The following is an 18,231-nucleotide window of genomic DNA, read 5'->3' as shown; positions in this document are numbered from 1 at the left end:
CCCCTGATCCTGGCCATATTTTATGAAAATACCTCCGATACAAGACCACTTGCAATGAAAAGTAGTTTCATTGTATTTTTTTTAACAGAAAGAAATAGAGATGGATGAAAAATAGTGATGGTGCTAATGGCAGATACATTAAAATACAGGTTGGGCCCTGTTTCTGATGTAAGGCTTGTACCACATAGTGCTTAGCTACAGTATCTGCATGCTATACTATGTATGTTTGTGGGAAGGGGTTATTAGGTAAATTATGATAGTCCTATTGAAATCTTAATCTGTATCATCTCTCATTAGCACTGACATAACCTCTAAACATGAGGCCTCTTACCCAGCACAGCTTTCATGTGATGGTTTCCTGTTATACAGCCAATAGATCATATGTTGGGGTCATGCAAGAGTTGAGTTTACATTCCATCTAAATTACTAACTTCTTTTAGCAATAGAAGCTTTCCACTTTCTGCTAACAAATGTTATTCTCTGCTTTACCAACAGGGTGACAGCTCGTTTGTTGTGATGACTAACTTCATAATTACTCCGGAGCAACAAATGGGAAACTGTAATGAGGTATCTATCAACAGCAGATCGTGGCACTGGTTGATTTGATATTGTAGCATTTACTTTTTCTTTATTTTAGCGAAAAGTGATTTTTTTTTCTCACATGCAGCAAGATTTTTTTTGTTTCTCATGCAAACTAAGCAATGCCATCTCAGCTACATGCGGGTTATGCAACTAGTTAAAAATGTGACTTTTCACTTCCATTGACTTTCACCTCAATAGGATTGAGCAGCGAATATTGGGTAACAGGCAAGGTTGTTACTCAGTTGTGTAGCTAAGCGGAGCGTCACTTTTGCAGTCATATCTCACCATATTACTGTTTTTCTATAGCTGTATATGCAAATTCAAATGCTAAATACCATGCATGTCCAAGGTAGTCTTTCAGCTGGCACCTAAAAATTATAGCTAACCAACTGGACATTCATCACTTGAAGGACACTTTAAAGCACCACTCCAGTGGGATTTTTTTCATTTCAGTGCTGGACAGGTGCCACTAATCTAAGTTCCCTGCACCTAGTATTATACCCACCGGCTGCCGTCTTCAGCTTTTCCCGGTGCCAATCCAGTCCTGCGCCATTATCTTGTGACCGCAACTTCTGACTGACCGGAAGTCTGAGGAAATGGCCACAAGCTCTCAATTTTAGTCTATGAGAGCCCCGTTCTTAGACTTACATTAGTGTTATGAAGGCAATCCAGTGACACAGTGTGCCAGCAATCAGAGCACATACAGTGATCTGACAATAACCCAAAAACAATAGAACGAGCTCTGAGACGTGGAATCTCTGTAGACCGCAATACCTGAACCTATCCTAAACACAACTAAAGGCAGCTGTGGATTGCGCCTGACACTACCTATGCAACTCGGCACAGCCTGAGGAGCTGACTAGCCTGAAGATAGAAAAACAAGCCTGACTTGCCTCAGAGAAATACCCCAAAGGAAAAGGCAACCCCCACATATAATGACTGTTAGCAAGATGAAAAGACAAAAGTAGGGATGAAATAGATTCAGCAAAGTGAGGCCCGATATTCTAGATAGAGCGAGGATAGCAAAGAAAACTTTGCAGTCTACAAAAAACCCTAAAGCAAAAAACCACGCAAAGGGGGCAAAAAGACCCACCGTGCCGAACTAACGGCACGGCGGTACACCCTTTGCGTCTCAGAGCTTCCAGCAAAACGAATTGACAAGCTGGACAGAAAAAGTAGCAACAAAAGCAAAGAAGCACTTATCTAAGCAGAGCAGCAGGCCACAGGAAAGATCCAGAAGCTCAGATCCAACACTGGAACATTGACAAGGAGCAAGGAAGACAGAATCAGGCGGAGTTAAATAACAAAGCAGCCAACGAGCTCACCAGAACACCTGAGGGAGGAAGCTCAGAAGCTGCAGTACCACTTGTGACCACAGGAGTGAATTCAGCCACAGAATTCACAACACATTAGATTTTGACTTCCACATCCATCAGCAAGCACAGGATCAATCCAGCAGGTCACAAACTGCTGGAGAGCGACTGTAGTGGCACCAGTAAAAGATGAAGATGAAGTGTGAGAAAAGGGCCAGAGAACTTAGATTAGTAGCACCACTCTAACAGCGCAATGCAAAAAAAAAATGGAGTTGTGCCCTAAAATGGGAGTCCAGTACTTTTTTTCATTCTAATTTGTTTATTTTTGTCTATAGTCACCTACTAATCCTGCTCCATACCACTGAGTGGTCCTCCAATTATCTTGCCTAGTACAGGGGTCATCGCCTGAATGGCTTCAGCATTGCAGAAGCCCATACGACAGGAATCAAATGTAACTAGAATAAAAAAAAGTACTGAACTAATCTCCAACTTCTCCAAAACTTCTCCAAAAACTTCTCAAAACTTAACTTCTCCACAAATGTTCTAAGTTTGTGCAGTTGATATGTTTTTGGGATTATCTCACGTACTTTAACAAGAGTACATTGTCAATTTTAAGTTTACTATATTTCTCAATAAAGGTAAAGATGTGGGAATTCCTATTAATGGAAATAAATCCTCTGAGACTGAAGCTAAAAATGAGATTTGTATTAATAGAAAGTTCTATAATGCAAGATCTCTGCTAAGCAGGATCTATCTGAATGTCCTTGAAAATCCTGGGAATATGCAACAATTTGGAGCCAAATAAGGTCAGTTACTTTTTATTAGGGGTTATTATTGCCAAGTAGCCGAAGAAAAATGCACTAAATCATTTTTAAATAGCGAAAACGATAATGTACTCAAGATGCAGACAACAGGGCAGTAGTAATGGCATCAGGCATCTAAGCACTAGTCTTCTTACCAGTAATATTTATGTTTTCCAGCTTCCTGATGTAGCACTTTGTGAAACTGATGATGATTGCAAAGCTATATCTACTCGACAAACGCAAGGTATGCAATGTTGGCCATTAATTATGTCTTCACAAATACATATGTTATGAAGGCCACGTGCACACGTTGAGTGTTTGGTGAGTTTTTTACCTCAGTATGTGTAAGCCAAAACCAGGAGTGGGTGATAAATACAGAAGTGGTGACGTGTTTCAATTATACTTTTCCTCTGATTGTTTGTCTCCTGATTTTGACTATCAAATACTGAGGTAAAAAGACTGAACGTGTGCACGTGGTCTAAGGCATTTTATGTCCTTCTAATTATACTCACTTTACTTACCGCACGTCTATTCTTGCATTTTGTCCATTATTAATCACTTCCATATGCTGTATAATCTAATATCATACATCCCCTTCTGTGCAGAATAAAGAGTTAATTATGCAAACGATTGTCACAATTAATATCCCACCATAATGTAATTCATATGGTATATCATGGTAACACTCGTTTACATGGCTTATTTATTTTTATGATGATAATTGCCACCCTTTATCATCCTCTTGCAGTAGCGAAAAAGTGAGCTTCCAGGCACCTTTGGTACAACTTCAATTTTTGGAGATAGTGAGCCTCAAAAAATCCAACAAAGCCAATTACTTTTCATCGGAGAATGTAAATTATGACCCATAGGTATTCGATAGGCACAGAAACAATGTTCAACAGTAGCTACAATATGCACAATTGACGTTAAAGATTTACAACTATTTTCACCATTCTTAAGATGTGTCCCTATCAGGTCTGTTTCTACTAATAATAATTAGCTACTTGTTCTAGCATTGTATGGTAGAGAACTCATAAAAAAGTTAGTAAATTAGGAATTAAAAGGAAGTAGGACCAACCCTCCTAAGCCGTGTATTTGGGCATGTAGGTCATAGGAAGCTGAATAAAATGATACCTTGAAATCTGCAATCTGATTTCAGCGAAATCCACTTTTTTCTTACATATAAATGACCTCTTCCAGGCTCTAGGGAGGATGCTGCCTTGAAGATAACTCTGCCTCCAGAGCTTGTTTTACATGAAGGGGAGTTACCAGTAAGACATGTAACTAGCACAGAACAGGAGAAATGTAATTTGTCTTCTTGCAAACACATTTTTTGCTTCTCTCGGCTCTGCTGTATTGCAACAATATTCTAACCCTGTGTGCCTGTGAGATGGAACTTAACCTGAGAGAAACCCGCAGGTGTGTCAGTTATAATCACACACAGCTCTGCAGTGAGATCAGGAGAGCAGAGAGCTGCCATTACACATCATACTGGTAAATCCCAATACATGTAAAACAAGCTCTGGAGGCAGAATTATCTGCCAGGTGACATCCTCCCCATAGCCTCGAAGAGGTCATTTGTATAAAGTGCTAAAAGATGATTTCTCAACAACAAGGCATCAGATATGAAGCATACAGGCATATCTCTCCTCAGCTGTCTATAACCTGTATGCCCATAATAATAGTTTAGATAGGTCAAATGTGACAGATTCCCTTTAAATGTAGCATATCATACCGTGAGAACGTAAATATATGTTAAGAAATGCAGTATATCCAGACTGATACATTTTTCACAGTGTGCTATGCTCCATAATTTGTTGGCTTACTTGGCAAATGTCTCCACTAAAAAGTGATATTCAACACTGAATTAAGATCTGAATGTGAGCGTGATAACTTCTGTAGAACACAAGGCTGGCAATGTGACTTTTGTGCCTTCTTATTTGATTTTATTCCCATGAAAGGTCATACGAAGTTGCTCCACTGTTTTGCAGTTGTCTTGATACTATTTCCATTGGCTTATATATGGAGACATAATTGGGTAGCAAAAAGTTGTATTGACTTGACAAGGTGACATACAGTAGGTGATTTAGGATCTTGTGCATATGTGTTTAAAATTGAAGCAGAGAGGCCACACTAATTTATATAGGTTATTTGCTTAGTGTCCGTTTTTTAGAACAAGAGAAAAAAGCCAAATGAAGAACTTTTTCTTCCACTCTAACACTAAGCAGTAAACGGAAACCACACCGACCCCATAATGGTGAGGTCACTGTGCTTCCATTTGAAACAGAAATACACATGATACTAATTCTGGTTATCTGATCTAAATAGTACTACCGACCAACAAACAGTAAATGGACATGTGCACAATTCCTCAGTAAAGATGCTCTGGAATACTTATGGCATTCTAACATTTACTTTAACAGACATGTATGGAGAGAGGACAGCTGATCGATAAATCCAGTGATTCATAGGTGGCGTTTGATAGATGTTCTCTTTTTTTCTTCTTTTACATTCAGTCCAGACACCAATACCACTATGGTCTTAAGGCTAGTGATTTAATTGCCACTACTAATTTGATAAAGCTCTGCTCACACTGCTGTTTAATTCTGTTTATATGCTCATCTGAGCAAAACAACTAAATAAACACTATTGCTATACCCCTTACGTACTGATGGCCAGAGAAGCCGATAATAGTTGCAGTTAGGTATATGCACAATGTCTTTTTCAGGCAGATTCCACCTAGAATCCATCTAATAGATGCACGTTTTCTGGCAGGCTGCTATTTTTAGGCTGGGAGGCAATATCCATGGCCACTTACCAGCCTCCAGTTTTCTGTTTTAGCTTGGCTGTTTGTCAAAAATAGAGGGGTCCCAATCTATTTTTTTAAATATTTGAAAAACAGCATGAGGACCCCTCTTTTTTTGAGAACCAGCCTTGCTGAAGCTGACAGCTGAGGGTTGCTGCCCGCAGGTGTCAGTTTTGCCTGGCTGGTTATTAAAAATACTAGATGGTGGCCCGATTCTAACACATCGGGTATTCTAGAATATGTATGTAGTTTATTTATGAAGATTTAAGAATAATGCAATGAATACACAGGATTTTCCGGGTAAAATATATACATTATCAGTGAAGCGGTGTTTAAATCCCGCGCCAATATCACTGATTGGTCGTGCCCAGCTGGCCGTGACCAGTCAGCGCAGCAGGGTTTAATTCTCCAGCCAATATCGCTGATTGGTCGCGCCCGGCCGGCCACGACCAATCAGCGAAGCATGGTTCAAATCCCGGGCCAATTCGTGGCCGGACTGCGACTGTTGCTGATTGGTCGCAGCCGGCCGGGCGCAACCAATCAGCGAAGCGTGGTTCAAATCCCGTGCCAATTCGCGGCCGGACTGTGCCAATATCGCTGATTGGTCGCGGGCAGCTGGCGAGACCAATCAGCGACGTGGGATTTCCGTTACAGACAAACAGACAGAATAAGACAATTATATAGTAGATACCCGATGCGTTAGAATCGGGCCACCATCTAGTATTCATATAAATGCTGGTGCTTACATTAATGTTTTAACCCATTGGACGCACTGCCATTGTTTGTCTCCTGTCTTTATTTTAAGAGTCAAAACTTTATTAGTCATCTATCGCTGTATGACAGCTTGTTTTCTACAGGATGACTTATAATCTTCAAAGACACAATTTATTTTACCATATGATAAACTTAAAAACGGGGAAAATTTTTATTCTCTCCCTTACACACTGTCCTCCATATTGTTCTCTCCCTCACAGACTGTCCTCCATGTTATTCTCTCCCTCACAGACTGTCCTCTGTGTTATTCTCTCCCTCACAGACTGTCCTCCATGTTATTCTCTCCTTCCCAGACTGTCCTCCATGTTATTTTATCCCTCGCAGACTGTCCTCCATGTTATGCTCTCTCTCACCGACTGTCCTCCATGTTATTCTCTCTTTCACAGACTGTCCTCCATGCTATTTTCTCCCTCACAGACTGTCCTCCATGTTATTCTCTCCCTCACAGACTGTCCTCCATGTTATTCTCTCCTTCACACACTGTGCTCCATGTTATTTTCTCCCTCACAGACTGTCCTCCATGTTATTCTCTCCCTCACACTGACCTCCATGTTATTCTCTCCTTCACAGACTGTCCTCCATGTTATTTTCTCCCTCACAGACTGTCCTCCTTATTATTTTCTCCCTCACAGACTGTCCTCCATGTTATTCTCGCCCTCACAGACTGTCCTCCATGTTATTCTCTCCCTCACACACTGTCCTCCATGTGATTCTCTCCGTCACAGACTGTCCTTCGTGGTATTCTCTCCCTCACAAACTGTTCTCCATGTTATTCTCTCCCTCACCGACTGTCCTCCATGTTATTCTCTCTCTCACACACTGTCCTCCATCTTATTCTCGCCCTCACAGACTGACCTCCATGTTATTCTCTCCCTCACAGACTGTCCTCCATGTTGTTCTCTCCCTCACAGACTGTCCTTCATGTTATTCTCGCCCTCACAGACTGACCTCCATGTTATTCTCTCCCTCACAGACTGTCCTCCATGTTATTCTTTCCCTCACACACTGTCCTCCATGTTATTCTCTCCCTCATAGACTGTCCTCCATGTTATTATCTTCCTCACACACTGTCCTCCATGTTATTATCTCCCTCACAGACTGTCCTCCATGTTATTCTCTCCCTCACAGACTGACCTCCATATTATTCTCCCCTCACAGACTGTCCTCCATGTTATTCTCTCCCTCACAGACTGTCCTTCATGTTATTCTCGCCCTCACAGACTGACCTCCATGTTATTCTCTCCCTCACAGACTGTCCTCCATGTTATTCTTTCCCTCACACACTGTCCTCCATGTTATTCTCTCCCTCATAGACTGTCCATGTTATTCTCGCCCTCACAGACTGACCTCCATGTTATTCTCTCCCTCACAGACTGTCCTCCATGTTATTCTTTCCCTCACAGACTGTCCTCCATGTTATTCTCTCCCTCACAGACTGTCCTCCATGTTATTCTCTCCCTCACAGACTGACCTCCATGTTATTCTCTCCCTCACAGACTGTCCTCCATGTTGTTCTCTCCCTCACATACTGTCCTTCATGTTATTCTCACCCTCACAGACTGTCCTCCATGTTATTCTTTCCCTCACACACTGTCCTCCATGTTATTCTCTCCCTCACAGACTGTCCATGTTATTCTCGCCCTCACAGACTGACCTCCATGTTATTCTCTCCCTCACAGACTGTCCTCCATGTTATTCTTTCCCTCATAGACTGTCCTTCATGTTATTCTCGCCCTCACAGACTGACCTCCATGTTATTCTCTCCCTTACAGACTGTCCTCAATGTTATTTTCTCCCTCTCAGACTGTCCTCCATGTTATTATCTTCCTCACACACTGTCCTCCATGTTATTATCTCCCTCACAGACTGTCCTCCATGTTATTCTCTCCCTCACAGACTGACCTCCATATTATTCTCCCCTCACAGACTGTCCTCCATGTTATTCTCTCCCTCACAGACTGTCCTCCATGTTATTTTCTCCCTCACACAGTCATCCATGTTATTCTCTCTCTCACAGACTGACTTCCATGTTATTCTCTCAAGCACACACTGTCCTCCATGTTATTGTCTCCCTCACAGACTGTCCTCCATGTTATTCTCTCCCTCACAGACTATCCTCCATGTTACTCTCTCCCTCACAGACTGTCCTCCATGTTATTCTCTCCCTCACAGACTGTCCTCCATGTTATTCTCTCCCTCACAGACTATCCTCCATGTTACTCTCTCCCTCACACACTGTCCTCCATTTTATTCTCTCCCTCACAGACTGTTATCCATGTTATACTCTCCCTTACAGACTGTCCTCCATGTTATTCTCTCCCTCACAGACTGACCTCCATGTTATTCTCCCCTCACAGACTGTCCTCCATGTTATATACTACTAGCACTACCCCTCATTACATAATCCACCAATATGTTGGCCTGTATCCTAGCTACGGGGCATGCTACTGATCTATTGGAGGACTGCGGTTTGTTTATATCACCATGTGGGGGATCTGGATTACACTGTAGTGGGCTGGTTCTTTGGATTTTTGGCAATCAGGGCTAGTATGTCTTTGTTAGATGATGCAGCATTGTTTCTATGTGTTTGTAATGTATTTTCTATATATGTAAATGTATTTATGTGTATTCATTTGTGTTTACCTTTATGGTGCTATACTCCTATTGGTGGATTATGTAATGAGGGGTGGTGCTAGTAGTATATAATGGTGGTTGGAACATGTGTCAGACTGTGCTTGATAAAGGTCATTGTACCGAAACGTCGCCGCAGATGGCAGATTAAATTTGTAAGTCATTTTTCACTGACCGGTGTGGCGCTGTCTTCTTCTTTGTTATGGATTGGACTTTGTAGCTGGGCTGACCCCCTGGCAGTGACGTGCGCCACTAAGCCTATTAAGGCCGTATGGGTGTAAGGTGCGGTTTAACGCATTTTTTTTATGTCCTCCATGTTATTCTCTCCCTCACAGACTGTCCTCCATGTTATTTTCTCCCTCACAGACTGTCCATCATGTTATTCTTGTTCTAGTATATGTATTTAGTTTATTTATGAACCTTGATTGGTCGAGACCGGCCGGGAACGACCAATCAGCTACGCGGGATTTCGGTTACAGACAAACAGACCCTTAGACAATTATATATATAGATAGGCGAACCCATGACAGTTTGTTTTTAATTTATTTGTTTAGCGCGCAGGCACCGGGTGATGAATACTCCCATCAGCTGCAGCCTGCTCTCGCTGTTATTAATGGCAGGAGGCGTAGGCTGATGGGAGCAGTAAAAGCCATCAGCCAAATACATTTACCTCCGATCGCAGCTGTGGGCTCACGCTGTCATTTGACAATGTGTGAACCACGGCTGTCTCACTGGCGATAAAGATTTTACTGCCTATCAGAGGCAGTGGTTACCACACTGTCATGGACATGACAGCATGGCAAACACTGGATGTTCAGGCCCTATATTCAAGTGAATGGGTCCTGGTCGAACCCGCCAGACCCAAACATCCAGGGGTCTGCCCATCTCTAATCTTCACTTGTCTAGAGTGTCTACTGGACACTGACTCACCAAGTCACCAGGCAGGATAATACAAACGATCTAACCCCGGCACACTCCAAAAATGTGAAGACAGATCTGTTGCTTTCAAAGTTTTTTAAGTTATCTTGTGCAAAAGAGAATGGTTTCCATCGTTTCGGCGCAGGCACGAAGACTCTTGGTCTTCATTTCCTGGGGCTGTCCTCATGTGAGCCAGTTTCTTTGTAGTGCTTGATAGTTTTTGCAACTGCACTTGAGGACACTTTCAAACTTTTCCCAATTTTTCAGACTGACTGACCTTCATTTCTTAAAATAATGATGGGCACTCGTTTTTCTTTACTTAGCTGCTTTTTTCTTGCCATAATACAAATTCTAACAGTCTATTCAGTAGGACTATCAGCTGTGTATCCACTAGACTTCTGCTCAACACAACTGATGGTCCCAATCCAATTTATAAGGCAAGAAATCCCACTTATTAAACCTGACAGGGCACACGTGTGAAGTGAAAACTATTTCCGGTGACTACCTCTTGAAGCTCATCAAGAGAATGCCAAGAGTGTGCAAAGCAGTCATTAAAGCAAAAGGTGGCTTCTTTGAAGAACCTAGAATATAAGACATATTTTCAGTTGTTTCACACTTTTTTGTTAAGTATATAATTCCACATGTGTTAATTCATAGTTTTGATGCCTTCAGTGTGAATTTACAGTTTTCATAGTCATGAAAATACAGAAAAATCTTTAAATGAGAAGATGTGTACAAACTGTTGGTCTGTACTGTAGGTTCCGGGCTCTCAGATTGCCCTATGGAAATCTGTCAAAAGTGGTCTTGATTGGCCAGCAGAGTGGAATTAAGTGAAACTGTTCACACCCATAGTGGACTATCCTTTGTTATCAATTGCTAGGAATACAGATGTAGGCTGCACTGTCACACTATCAGTCAGGGCCGGACTGGCCATTGGGCACTTCTGGCATATGCCAGAAGGGCCGGTGCCAGTTGTGGGCCACTCGATCCGCCTCCCCCCGCCGCCGCCGACTCACCCCCCTGCCGTCGCATTCAAGTATACCGGCATCTATGACGCCGGTACAGTTGAATGCAATGATGGAGGAGAGAGCGTCTACAGACACTCCCTCTCCCATCATTCCCCGCTCTGCCTCCCTGTGCTGGATATACCACTCTGCGGGCTGTGCTGTATATACCACTGTGCGGGCTGTGCTGTATATACCACTGTGTGGGCTGTGCTGGATATACCACTGTGCGGGCTGTGCTGGATATACTACTGTGCGGGCTGTGCTATATATATTACAGTGTGGGCTGTGCTGTATACTGCTGTGTGGGCTGTGTTATCTACTATGCGGGCTGTGCTATATACTATGCGGGCTTTGCTATATACTATGGGGAGTATATTATCTTCTATGGGGAGGCCATGTTATGTACTATGTGGCTGTGGTATATACTATTGTGGGGGTGTATTATATTCTATGGGGAGGTTAGGTTATATACTATATTATGGGGAGGTGGGCTGTATTATATTCTATGGGGTTACATTGTACTATGTGGGGTGGCTGCATTATACTCTGTGGGGTTGCTGCGTTATACTGTGGGGTGGCTGCATTATACTCTGTGGTTGCCGCATTATATTCTGTAGGGTGGTGGCTACATTATACTATATGTGGGCTGCATTATACTGTATCGAGGACTATGGGGAATACGTTATACTATATGAAGAACTATGGGGTGCATTATACTATGGGAAGTGAATTGTACTACATGGATGACTATGGCGGTGCATTATACTATATGGAGCACTATGAGGAGTGTATTATGCTATATGGAGGACTATGAGGAGTGTATTATACTATGTGGAGGACTGAGCAGTGTATTTTAATATATGGAGGACTATAGGGAGTGTATTATACTATATGGAGGACTGTGGGGTGTATTTTACTAAACAAGTAAAATGCTGCATATTGAGATTGTTTTTGCCGGAACAAAAATCATTGTTCTCAGCAGCACATTGCCGCTGTAAACTGTAGATGTGCTGCTGATAACATGATACTGTTTTGGGATCGGTTAGTGATCTTTTAGTGATCGTTCTGTCCCATCATTCTTTCTCAGACGGTGGAAAGAGGCTGGGAAACAAGTGTTGAACAACTTCAGCATTGTCGATCAAACTCATTTAGCGGCCTGAACTCAGCGCTTGTAAATACAACCGAAATGCTTTTGTGTGATGTGCAATATGTTAGCATTTTGGGCCCCATTTTAAACTTTGCCTAGGGCCCCACTTTGCCTAAAACCGGCCCTGCCTACAAGTGTACAAAGATATTATACAGTCACCATGTGACAAGTGGGCCTGTGTAACTTCGAATGCCAGGGCAGAATTTTAGTCCCAGTCCGGCCCTGCTATCAGTATTTGGACAGTATTTTACATCAGTATTTGTAAGCCAAAACGAGGAGTGGGAGATAAATGCAGAAGTGGTGCTATGTTTCTATTATATTTTTCCTCTATTTGTTCCACGCCTGGTTTTGGCTTACAAATACTGATGTAAAATACTGACCAAATACTGCTAGTGTGATGGCAGCCGTATTGAGGTAGACTTAGCCTTTGTATCTTTCAAAAGTAATGGAATGCGCATAAGGTATTGTAAGGGTACCGTCACACAGTGCCATTTCGATCGCTACGACGGTACGATTCGTGACGTTCCAGCGATATCGTTACGATATCGCTGTGTCTGACACGCAGCAGCGATCAGGGATCCTGCTGAGAATCGTACGTCGTAGCAGATCGTTTGGAACTTTCTTTCGTCGCTGGATCTCCCACTGTCATCGCTAGATCGGTGTGTGAGACACCGATCTAGCGATGCGATCTAGCGATGCGTTCGCTTGTAACCAGGGTAAACATCGGGTTACTAAGCGCAGGACCGCGCTTAGTAACCCGATGTTTACCCTGGTTACCAGCGTAAAAGTTAAAAAAAACAAACAGTACATACTTACATTCCTGTGTCCGTCAGGTCCCTAGCCGTCTGCTTCCAGCACTCACTGACTGCCGGCCGTAAAGTGAAAGCAGAGCACAGCGGTGACGTCACCGCTGTGCTGTGCTTTCACTTTACGGCCGGCAGTCAGTGAGTGCGGGAAGCAGACGGCAAGTGACAGACACCGGAATGTAAGTATGTGCTGTTTGTTTTTTTTAACGCTGGTAACCAGGGTAAACATCGGGTTACTAAGCGCGGTCCTGCGCTTAGTAACCCGATGTTTACCCTGGTTACCCGGGGACCTCGGCATCGTTGGTCGCTGGAGAGCTGTCTGTGGGGTCCAATTTCTCCTGTTACCCTTGTGAAAATAAAAACTTGGGGGCTACAAAATCTTTTTTTGTGGAAAAAAAAATATTTTTTATTTTCATGACTCTGCATTATAAACTTCTGTGAAGCACTTGGGCATTCAAAGTTCTCACCACACATCTAGATAAGTTCCTTGGGGGGTCTAGTTTCCAAAATAGGGTCACTTGTGGGGGTTACTACTGTTTAGGTACATCAGGGGCTCTGCAAACGCAACATAATGCCCATAGACCATTCTATCTAAGTCTGCATTACAAAACGGCGCTCCTTCCCTTCCGAGCTCTGCCGTGCGCCCAAACAGTGGTTTACCCCCACATATGGGGCATAAGCGTACTCGGGATAAATTGGACAACAACTTTAGTGGTCCAATTTCTCCTGTTACCTGTTATGATCTGGTGGTTTAGGAGCAACATGGGACGAGCTCTGAAGGAAGTGGTACCTGTACTGACCGCAGTCCCTAAGCTCAACACAACACTAGAAGTAGCCGTGGGATGCTCCTAACACTCCCTAGGCACCTCGTCACAGCCTGAGAACTAACTACCCCTAAAGATAGAAACAGGAAAACTATCTTGCCTCAGAGAAAATCCCCAAAGGATAGATAGCCCCCCACAAGTAATGACTGTGAGTGGAGAGGGAAAAGACATACACAGAATGAAACCAGGATGAGCACAGGAGGCCAGTCTAGCTAGATAGATAGGACAGGATGGAATACTGTGCGGTCAGTATAAAACACTAAAAAAATCCACACAGAGTTTACAAAAATCTCCACACCTGACTAAAGGTGTGGAGGGTAAATCTGCTTCCCAAAGCTTCCAGCAACACTGAATTAATTCATACTGACAAGCTGGACAAACATAAAAAGCACAGAACGGATAAGTCCACAACCTGTGGACAGAAAAGAGCAAGCAAGGACTTAGCTTTGCTGAACTAGTCAGGATAACAGGGAAATCCAAAGAGATGTGAATCCAACCAGGAACCATTGACAAGTGGCACAAGCTGAAGGAAAGAGCCAGGCTAAATAGCCAAGCAGAATAGACGATCAGTGGAAGCAGCTGCTGACAGCTAAATCCAAGGAGCAGCCATTCCACTTAAAACCACCGGAGGTACCCAAGAGCAGAACTCACAAAAGTGCCACTTACAACCACCGGAGGGAGCCCAAGAGCGGAATTCACAACAGTTACCCTTGTGAAAATAAAAACTTGGGGGCTACAAAATCTTTTTTGTGGAAAAAAAAATATTTTTTTATTTTCACGACTCTGCATGCTAAACTTCTGTGAAGCACTTGGGCATTCAAAGTTCTCACCACACATCTAGATAAGTTCCTTGGGGGGTCTAGTTGCCAAAATGGGGTCACTTGTGGGGGGTTACTACTGTTTAGGTACATCAGGGGCTCTGCAATCGCAACATAACGCCCACAGACCATTCTATCAAAGTCTGCATTCCAAAACGGCACTCCTTCCCTTCCGAGCTCTGCCGTGCGCCCAAACAGTGGTTTACCCCCACATATGGCACATCAATGTACTCGGGATAAATTGGACAACAACTATTGTGGTCCAATTTCTCCTGTTACCCTTGTGAAAATAAAAACTTGGGGGCTAAAAAATCTTTTTTGTGGAAAAAAAATATTTTTTATTTTCACGACTCTGCATTATAAACTTCTGTCAAGCACTTGGGCATTCAAAGTTCTCACCACACATCTAGATAAGTTCCATGGGGGGTCTAGTTTCCAAAATGAGGTCACTTGTGGGGGGTTTCTACTGTTTAGGCACATCAGGGGCTCTCCAAATGTGACATGGCGTCCGATCTCAATTCCAGCCAATTCTACATTGAAAAAGTAAAACGGCACTCCTTCTCTTCCAAGCTCTGCGGTGCGCCCAAACAGTGGTTTACCCCCACATATGGGGTATTGACGTACTCAGGAGAAATTGCACAACAACGTTTGTGGTCTAATTTCTCCTGTTACCCTTGTGAAAATAAGAATTTGTGGGCGAAAAGATCATTTTTGTGTAAACAAATGCGATTTTTTTATTTTCACGGCTCTACGTTATAAACTTCTGTGAAGCTCTTGGGGGTTAAAAGTGCTCACCACACATCTAGATAAGTTCCTTAAGGGGTCTAGTTTCCAAAATGGTGTCACTTGTGGGGGGTTTCCATTGTTTAGGCACATCAGGGGCTCTCTAAACGTGACATGGCGTCCGATCTCAATTCCAGCCAATTCTGCATTGAAAAAGTCAAACAGCGCTCCTTCACTTCCAAGTTCTGCGGTGCGCCCAAAAAGTGGTTTACCCCCACATATGGGGTATTCAGGAGAAATTGCATTACAAAATTTATGGTTACATTTCTGTTTTTACTCTTGTGAAAATAAAAAAAATGGTTCTGAATTAAAATGTTTGCAAGAAAAAGTTAAATGTTCATTTTTTCCCTTCCACATTGTTTCAGTTCCTGTGAAGCACGTAAAGGGTTAATAAACTTCTTGAATGTGGTTTTGAGAACCTTGAGGGGTGTAGTTTTTAGAATGGTGTCATACTTCGTTATTTTCTATCATATAGACCCCTCAAAATTACTTCAAATGTGATGTGGTCCCTAAAAAAAAAATGGTGTTCTAAAAATGAGAAATTGCTGGTCAACTTTTAACCCTTATAACTCCCTAACAAAAAAAAAATTTGTTTCCAAAATTGTGCTGATGTAAAGTAGACATGTGGGAAATGTTATTCATTAACTATTTTTCGTGACATATCTCTCTGATTTAAGGGCATAGAAATACAAAATTTGAAAATTGCAAAATTTTAAAAATTTTCGCCATATTTCCGTTTTTTTCATAAATAATCGCAAGTAATATCGAAGAAATGTTACCACTAACATGAAGTACAATATGTCACGAAAAAACAATCTCAGAATCAGCGGGATCCTTTGAAGCGTTCCAGAGTTATAACCTCATAAAGTGACAGTGGTCAGAATTGTAAAAATTGGCTCGGTCATTAAGTACCAAATTGGCTCTGTCACTAAGGGGTTAAAAAACTTTGAAAGCAACAGATCTGTCTTCATGTTTTTGGAGTGTGCCGGAGTTAGATCTTTTGTATTGTCTTACCGTTTTTCCCCTGAGCACCTAACAGTGGTCGAGTCTGATCAATCCGCTTTTAGTACCAGGCAGGGTAATGCCTGCCAGGAGAATACTTAAGCTACGTTCACATTAGCGTCGCACGGAAAAACGCGCGCAAACGCGCGCAAAAACGCGCGCGTTTTGCGACGCGTGCGTCGTTTTTGACGAAAATGTAGCGTTTTCTTGCGTCCGACGCTAGCGTCGGAAACGACGCACGTGGCGAAAAACGCCACCAAAACAACGCACGCGTCCCCTATGTTAAACATAGGGGCGCGTCGCCGCTGCGTCGCCGCTGCGTCGCCGACGCAACGGCGACGCGACGCTAATGTGAACGTAGCCTAAGAAGGAAGGAGAAAGTGTGGGAGAAAGCCTGCTGTTCAGTGTCTGGTTGTGCAAAAAAAGGAAAGGCATGAGCAGGAAAAAGAACTTGAAGGGGGCTTACCAAACAGTCTAGGCATCCAGTGAGACATTGAAAGTAGGGTCAGTTCTGCTGATATAGAACATCTGACTAGTGGCAGGAGGAGAACTTGTGTGCTGCATAATTTAGCGACACCCAGAGACTTGTGGTATAAAAATTCAGTAGTGGAATTTAAAGAACTATGTATACATTAATATATCAGGAATGATTCTAATCGATTTCTCTGGTTTATTTATGGATTTACTATTTATTACAGATTACAGAAACGAATTCATATGTATTTATGAAAGCATGTTTCTTGTTTGTTCTCACAATTTCAACAGTGTCCAGTGGCATCTAAAGAAAACTATACGATAATTTAGTTTTAAGATTATACACGTTAATGAGACACTCACAAATTTCATTTTAAACTAAGCAGATGGTCAAATTGGAGACTTAGCTCCCGTAAAAGAAAAAATTTGCTTGTAGTCTACTTTTCCACACTTTTGTTGTTTATAAAACAATTTATTCGTGGTGAAATTTAGGGTGCTCCATGTACCGCGACATGGATTTTTATCACTGACATCAGTGATTTTTATCGTACGCAAAAAACACTTATCAGTTTTTTTATTAGTATTTTATCAGAGTTTGGTTAATGTAAGTTTTTACCATCCAAATTTTGTCAGAGATACATCTGATTTTCTGGAATGAAAAAAAAATTCTGAAGGTTTCTTTTCATACATTAAACGGTCCGTGTAGAATGTTTGAAAAACAAATACCATTCGACTGCTGTCCGATTTTTTTTTTTTTTCACGGACCCGTAGACTTGTATTAGTGAGATTGATCCAATTCTCGGACAAAATCATATGTCTCCCTGCTTTTGTCTGAACCACTTAGCCTGTAAAAAAACCATAGACGTGATTAGCCCTATAGACATAATAGGTATGAGTTCTATTCATGAAAAACATGGAGAGAAGTTGTATGAGAAACTTGTACGCCCTAGTGTGCATATTGAGTAAAATTGTTTAATCTGAAACAAATTCCCTAGACTACAGGCATGGTTTTCATAGTAGCCAAGTTTAAATTGAGAGTGACAGATTCCCTTTACATAGTTTATCAAATGGATTATATTGCTCTAAGGCTTTAGTTTGGTTTTACTGTGAGTCTCCATCCCATAATAGTGTTCTTCATATTTGTCGTTATATCGTGTACAGATTATACATTTGATATCAATGAACTTTTCATTTTCTTCTCACAGTTCCTAGCACACTGTTTATGACCATATTGTGGACTGATGCCAGGATGTATTGTTTTTCTCCACCGATTCTGTGTTTTAATAACTGAGCTGAGTAGGCAGAAGTTGTCTGTTATTTTTAGTGCAGTATTGCTGAAAGAGGGCTTATCACCAAATTTTTCATGTTTAATAGTGGGTGAATAGCAGAATAAACTGTATTATTTATTTTATTTTTTACTATGCCCCTCCATTGTGGAGATATTAGTAAACTATTGGCATCTAATGAGTTAAATTTTAAGTCCAAGTTAGTGTTATCAATTAGTTTTCACTTGGAGCGTTTATTTCTTTTGCCTGTATGAGTT

At 42.0% G+C, this 18,231-nt stretch overlaps 1 protein-coding gene across 2 annotated transcripts in view; it reads left to right on the top strand.

Moving 5' to 3' along the window:
* LOC138665341 (P2X purinoceptor 1-like) overlaps positions 1 to 18,231 on the top strand; it is a 178,377-nt gene that overhangs the window by 55,157 nt on the left and 104,989 nt on the right. For both annotated transcript variants that reach the window (XM_069752746.1, XM_069752737.1), the window contains exons 3-4: positions 496 to 567; positions 2,876 to 2,942. In XM_069752746.1, the coding sequence (XP_069608847.1) occupies positions 496 to 567; positions 2,876 to 2,942 (139 nt within the window). The remainder of the gene's footprint in view (positions 1 to 495; positions 568 to 2,875; positions 2,943 to 18,231) is intronic.

This window comes from Ranitomeya imitator, chromosome 1 (assembly GCF_032444005.1).
Source record: "Ranitomeya imitator isolate aRanImi1 chromosome 1, aRanImi1.pri, whole genome shotgun sequence".
NCBI classification, from domain to species: Eukaryota; Metazoa; Chordata; class Amphibia; order Anura; family Dendrobatidae; genus Ranitomeya; species Ranitomeya imitator.
The sequence above is the reverse complement of the archived record's forward strand: the minus strand, read 5'-3'. Positions and strand labels throughout refer to the sequence as shown.